General features: G+C 38.3%; 1 protein-coding gene across 1 annotated transcript; it reads right to left on the reverse strand.

Moving 5' to 3' along the window:
• Window positions 1-823: 823 nt before the first annotated feature.
• On the reverse strand, window positions 824-1,360 carry LOC140161860 (uncharacterized). The gene has a single exon (XM_072185155.1). It carries the CDS (start codon window positions 1,358-1,360, stop codon window positions 824-826), a length of 537 nt encoding a protein of 178 aa, XP_072041256.1.
• Between the last annotated feature and the right edge of the window lie 5,782 nt (window positions 1,361-7,142).

The raw sequence follows: 7,142 nt of genomic DNA on the forward strand, positions 1-7,142 counted from the left end.
TGAATTTTTAACCAGGAACAAGCTTTAATAACGGGGGACCAAACATTTTTATGAGAAAGGAAATCTACATCTTATCCAAACTCCCGTGTTAATTAAGAGAGTTTTTCTTTTGTCAAAACCAGTTTGAAGAAAACTTACTAGTTTTTCTTGCTGACAGTTTCGTCAGTGAGCCACTGACTTTATCAAAGCTTGGTGTTGTTGTGATGATCCAACAGCTGACGACTGGCGGGAAGTTATTTCACTTCCGGTGACGTTGTTAGTCTTGTTAGCAGTCTTCAGAAGAGGATCATACACGTGACTTAGGTTGTAGGCCGCCTCGTCTCTGTTCATTACTCCTCGCCCTCTCTTTCTGATCTGGATTGATTCCTTAATCCACCTTGCTTTCCTATCACTCTCTCTCTCTAAGATTTTAGACTCCCCCCAATTGATAATATGATTAGCCCTGGCTACGTGATCACTAATGGCTGAGTTCTTGAAATGGCTCTCGGATTCTTTTCTCTTTGATCTTGTGTATTTTTGTTGACTCGCTTTCTCCGCTTCCCTCCTGTGTTCGTCCAGTCGCGTGCCGAAAGTTCTTTTGGTTTCGCCGACATATGTTAGCTCACAACTTCCACAAGGAACTTCATAAACACAGTTGGGGGTTTTGACAGGATCTTGTTTATCTTTTGGATGGACCACCATTTTCCGGATCGTAGTATGGGGTCTCATGGCGGTCGCGATGTCGTGTTTCTTAAGAGTTCTACTAATTCTTTCCGACACTCCCGCTACGTAAGGTATCACCACAAAACCTTTACTTTTTTGTTCGGAATCAGATGTTTTGCTCTTATTTCTTTGTCTTTCCTTGTTGTTTGTCTTCCATTTGCTTCTTGACTTTATCAATTGTCCATTTGGGATAACCGCACCTAGCTAGAGCCTGTCTTATGTGTTCTTCCTCTTTGACTTTGTCATCCGCTTCCGTAACTATTCTGTCTTTTCTATCTAATAACGTGCGCACTACTCCCATTTTCTGATGAAGAGGGTGATGGGACGTGAAAGACAGATATTGGTCTGTGTGGGTCTTTTTTCTGTAGACCATAAGCTTGATTGAATTGTCGGGTTTGCGGATTATGAGGGTGTCCAAAAAAGGGATTTGGTGATCTTGTTCTTCCTCATGCGTAAATTTGATACTACCGGTAGTGTCGACTTGGTTCAGGTGTTCTGTCAGTGTTTCGGCTGTGTCTTTTTGAACTATTTCTAGAATGTCGTCTACATAGCGTTTCCAGAGGCGGGGTTTACACTGTAGGGGAGCAGTAAGGATGGCATGCTGTTCTAACCATTCCATGAAGATGTTCGCTGTAAGGGGACTGACCGGTGACCCCATCGCTGCACCAAATTTTTGTTTGTAAATGGTGCCCCGGAAGGTGAAGTAAGTGGTTGTTAGAACAAACTTCATTAAAACCATAATGTCTTCTACCTCTAACAGCATACGTTTTTTCAGATCCGGATCTTTTTCGAGTCTATCACGGATTATGGCAAGGCATTCGTCGATTGGCACGTTAGTAAACAGGGAAACTACATCCTGTGAGATAAATTGCTCATTGTTTTCGATCATGACCCCACATAATTCTTCCGCAAGATCATAAGAGTTTTTAACATGATGTTCGGTAGTGCCCACAATTGGATTGATGATGTCAGCCTCTTCTGAAGACTGCTAACAAGACTAACAACGTCACCGGAAGTGAAATAACTTCCCGCCAGTCGTCAGCTGTTGGATCATCACAACAACACCAAGCTTTGATAAAGTCAGTGGCTCACTGACGAAACTGTCAGCAAGAAAAACTAGTAAGTTTTCTTCAAACTGGTTTTGACAAAAGAAAAACTCTCTTAATCCGTTCATTACCAAACCTGATGAATTTGTTTCAAGGTCCCGTGTTAATCCAATGCACATTTTGCTTCACCGGGCCGCCCTGACTTGGTCGCATTTGGAAGATGGGTGCCACGAAACCGTAATAGGTACAAATTTAGTAATTCTCTACATGTCAATCTTTAAATTATTAGCATAGTCCTTATAATAACGGGGGACCGCCCTGATAAGTAAATGATAGCAAACCAGTGAAAAATACCCCAAAACTCAGTCAGTGGAGCTCCGCCCGTACATGTCAATAGCATCATTAATAATTAATGATTCATTATCGATTGGACAATTCGATCGTTCATTGGATTAATATTATCACGTGGTAAGAAATTAGCATTGGACAATCGATTACTATAATGGTTTAGTGCTGCATATTTCGGTTTAATCTTCACTATTGACACTAAGCGGGCGGGTTTATGGCTGAAAAGGTCACGGTGATTTTTTGCCGTGGACAAAACTGCACTATGTCACCAAGGTAGGCCCTGCTATTGTGCCACTGGCCTCATAAGGGGCTGTGCAATAATTATGAGCCCTGGGGGAGGGTAAGGGGCTGTGCAATAATTATGTGTAGGCCTACCCCTGGGTGTTGAATTTTCAAAATAGTCTGCCAAAAATCGCTTGCCCTCCCCCTTTGACCGTGCCAAAAAATCTTTGCCCCCCCCCCTTTTGACATACCAAAAATCCTTTGACCCCTTTTGATGTGCCAAAATTCTTTGCCCCCTTACACATGCAAGATTTTGGGGAACCTGAATTTAAAACCTTAAATTGTCTTATCATATAATGCGAGAGCAGCGAGCAGGACATTTTGCATCACTTGAATGTGTTCCTAACGTTTTCCTACACTTTTTTAGGGCGTAATATAGAAATGGTGCCCAAAATATATGTGCCAAAAATCGCTTGCCCCCCCCTTTCGACCTGCCAAAATCGCTTGCCCCCCTTCGACCTGCCAAAAAATGCTTGCCCCCGCCCCTTTTTTGGCCTGTTTTGGCCTGCCAAAGAATCTCCCCCCTATAATTCACCAGACCGGGTTATTGCCCCGGGTTATTGCACCCTCCCTAAAATTGAGGGGGGGGGCAAGACATTTTTGGCGAACCGGAAGGGGGGGAAGTGATTTTTGGCACACATTCTTAGGGCACCTTTTAAATAAAACGCCCTAAAAAGGCAAACCGTACGGAAATGCAAATTTTCCTCCTCGCTGCGCTCGCAACATGTATAAACCATTTAAGGGCTGGGGTATGAACGTTTGGACAGTATTTATTTTGGGACATTAGAGCACATCAGACATATCGAATTGCATTCTGAATACGAAGAATATCCTTCTGATATCAAATAATTTTGATTTTTTGAAATTCGCAATTTAATACACATTTTATGGCAAATCATTAAATATTTTTGATATTTAACAGTACTCGAAGTAAACTTTACAAATCTGATGATTTATACTTGAAGTGTATGTAGGTGGGATGAAAAGCCGACGATCAATTGAAAATTTTGACCTTTCGTATTGGAGATATGGATTTTTTTCCCAAAACACCAAAAAAAAAAAAAAAAAGGTCTTTTGGGGAAAAAAATCTATATCTTCAATATGAAAGGTCAACATTTTCAATTGACCGTCGGCTTTTCCTCCCAGCTACATAGGCCTACGGTGTCTGATCTCCGCCAAATCCCCCTTTTATTATTAATTCCCCGATATTTACTTACCCCCACCTTTTTACCAAAAAATTCCCCCTTTTTAATTCCCCTGTTTGCAAATAGTTTCCACTTTTTACAAATAATTCCCCCTTTTTAAATTCCCCCTTTTTACAAATAGTTCCCCTTTTTTGTAAATAGTTCCCCCTTTTTATTTTTACCCATTTTGCAAATAGTTCCCCCTTTTAACAAATAATTCCCCGTTTTAAATTTCCCCCTTTTTACAAATAGTTCCCATTTTTGTAAATATTTCCCCCTTTTTACTTTCACCCGTTTTGTAAATAGTTCCCCCTTTTTTTTATAAATAATTCCCTTTTAAATTTCCCCTTTTTTACAAATAGTTCCCCTTTTGAAAATAGTTGTTCCTTTTTACTTTCCCCTTTTTGTAAATAGTTCCCTTTTAATACTCACCCCCTTATTGTAAATAGTTTTTTTTTTTTATACTCAAGAATGGTTTATCCCATTTTTACTTTCTCCCTTTTCAAATTCGATTCCCCGATTTGTACTTTCGCCCCGCTTTTTGGTATGCGTGGCGTGCGGATTCATTTAGTAGGCTACATGCTGTGTTTTATAGGCTTTATAGAATCACGCCTCTATCGTGCATACATGTAGCCCCCCCCCCCCTACTTCGATATTGAAATAGTCCAGCATACACGTTGAAAGCTTGTGATTGTCTGATACAAATTTTTGAGCTAAATAAAATGAATAAAATGATACTTAGTATGTAATTTATGAATTCTATAGGATATAGATCTACATTTAAGAAAAATCATAAATCTGAATTATATCATGCTAACTAAATATAGACCCAGGAAAAGGCCAGGAGATTGGAATTCGAATCACATGATTAGATTGGCTTTAATATTAATCGTTATTATTTTGGACTTGTCTCAACTTTTTAAAAAGAAAAGATAGCCGTCGGCTTACTACTTAATTCTTCATCTAACACATACTAATTCATTTTGGATTTTTGAGCCGTGCACCACTGACTGAAGTCCCTGGTTCATTTGTCTGCAAACAAACTAGCCAAAATTACTCGGAACTGGCTTAAAAATACAGCTGTCATAAATATGCAATGCCCATTTTGTCCAGGCCCGTTCTATAAATGGATGCTTTTATTGTCATTTCACTGTTACGACCGCTTGTTTTAAACTTTGGTGCTAACTTTTTGAATATATAGCACAAACAATTCTTATTATCTAGGCTTCTGTAACAGTGGCAGCCAGTTGTTTGTTGTCTCTGACATATCCCTGTTTATAGACATTCTTCACAGACTTTCAAACATCATTGCTATGAATTTGACCAGCATAAATATTTATGCATGCCATTTCACCCGTTTAACATTCTGAACATCATTTGGTTTATCAATCATATCGGATTTGCTCTTTGTAAAGCCCCTCTATAAACGTGCATAAAAGTTGACGGATCCCTAACCCATTGAATTTAGCGGGCGCTTGCACAACAGGCTATAAATCTACCTACGTTGGTACACCACATTTCGCCATAATATATTCTAGAAACGCTGGCTGTTAGAATAAGAAAAATTTTAATTGTAATTATTGCACAAGTCACGGCGACCCTGTGACCTTTCCGGAAAAAGCCGAGTGGCAGGTTTTTCAAATAAATATTTTCTGTGTAAAAACTGTACCATCAGATAGGTAATGGAATATATGAATATTAACTGTACATCTGTCACAACAATTTTTGATAACAACTTGCGTCACAATTGATCTAGTATAGAAGGTAGAGAATTTATTTCAATCTTATATACGCCATTTTTTTTGGAATTAAGTGAAAATTAATTCTGTAAAAACTGTATTTTTTAATGTAATTTTCACATTAGACCCGACAAAAGATTACCGTTTTGTTGTTATGATAATCTAATCTTTTGATTTTGTAAATAAAATTAGGGGTCTAATGTGGATTTAGGATGCAAACTGGAACAATCCAATGCCTTGTCAAAATCATGTGCTTCAAAATGGAGTTCGGATGCACTTCGTAATACAACTTCCGCCACTGCGGGAAACCACATGCACAGCAGAGCACATGGCCGATATCAAAATCGATTTTATGTATTGTGTATGTAGGCCTATTCATAGGACCCTCGTATTAATTGTCCCTATGCGCTTGAGAATTCAACAATATAAATAATGGTAGCTTTATTATAATACACATTAATGTTTTAAGCAGATAAAATTCCAAAATATGATGCAGTAATGAAGTTGCGATTTATTAATATTATATGTATAAATTTTCACGATGATACTATCAAGTTCTTCGTGGTCGAGCGGTCTAAGGCGCTGGACGCAGGGTATACGTGATACTAGCTAAAGCGGTGAGCCGTGAGTTCGAACCCCGCCTCTGCCAAACTTTAAAAAGAATTAAAAATTAAAATTTTACTTTTTAAAAATTTCATATTGGGGAAATGTGACTGGGAGAATTTATGTATGGCGTGGAGTGGTGTGCTACGTTGGTATCCAAATTCATGACGAACGCCTTTCCCGGGACGCCTTTCCAATAATGGATGTAGCGGAATGAGCTCTAGTGAGTGCACGGTACTCTCCAGTGTCCAGGCTTACTGGTAAAGCCTACGCACGGAAAACGGGGAGTACCCAAACAAAAAGGGAGTATTATTTAATAAAAATTCCTTTAAAAGGAATAGGGCGGGCAAATAAAAAATTGTCAAGAGAAATGAAAGACTATGATGAGTAAGTCTTCACAATTAAAAACAGGGAAAATATGACACAACATCGATTTCCAATGGGGGAATAACACAAAACGTATAAACAAAGTTAAAGAGTTTTTAACTTTATACGTTTATACGTTTGTTATTCCCCATTGGAGGTTGTGTCATATTTTCCTGATTTTAATCTTATCTATTGCTTATCTCTGCTGGTCAGTTGGAACAGATTTTCCCTGTTTTTATATTAACCTTTCACATCATAACAGAAGACGTTTTATGTTAACATTTTATATAAAACATTGTTATAAAACTGTTGTAGATAATAATAGTTATTTAAAACATTTTCGTAATCATACCTAGAGGATTTTTTTATCATCAGATAGAAATACTTCTGCTCATCTTCTCTGGTGAGACAACAGGGCTGGGGTATCTTTCCATATCAAAGTTTCAAAATCTGTCATATCAATTTCCTCAATATGTTGTTTTGATACAACTTACGAGGGGAAAACTTTGATTTTACAATATTTCGATATTATTTTTTAACTTTGTAACTTTATTATGATTAACATAACTGTATTTCAAAGCGTCAAACTATATATATTCGCTACTTGCACGGTTCCGCCATTATGCACTATGTGCGGGAGAGCCTCGAACTGGCAGCATACATGAAAGGAAGAATTATGTAACCTTACACAGAACGTTATGACTAGTTCAATTCCCATTCATGTATGCTGCCAGTTCGAGGCTCTCCCCGCACATAGTGCATAATGGCGGAACCGTGCAAGTAGCGAATATCATTATTTTGTCCCAACAAACATATTCTGGGGAATAAAATATTCATTCATATGTTTATTTATTTTATTCAACCTGGGCCAT

The sequence above is a fragment of the Amphiura filiformis genome, chromosome 10 (assembly GCF_039555335.1).
Source record: "Amphiura filiformis chromosome 10, Afil_fr2py, whole genome shotgun sequence".
In the NCBI taxonomy this organism is placed as follows: domain Eukaryota; kingdom Metazoa; phylum Echinodermata; class Ophiuroidea; order Amphilepidida; family Amphiuridae; genus Amphiura; species Amphiura filiformis.

What these genes read in the sequence shown, in the direction of transcription:
- LOC140161860 (XM_072185155.1), bottom strand. Translation starts at nt 1,360, where the DNA reads ATGGGGTCACCGGTCAGTCCCCTTACAGCGAACATCTTCATGGAATGG.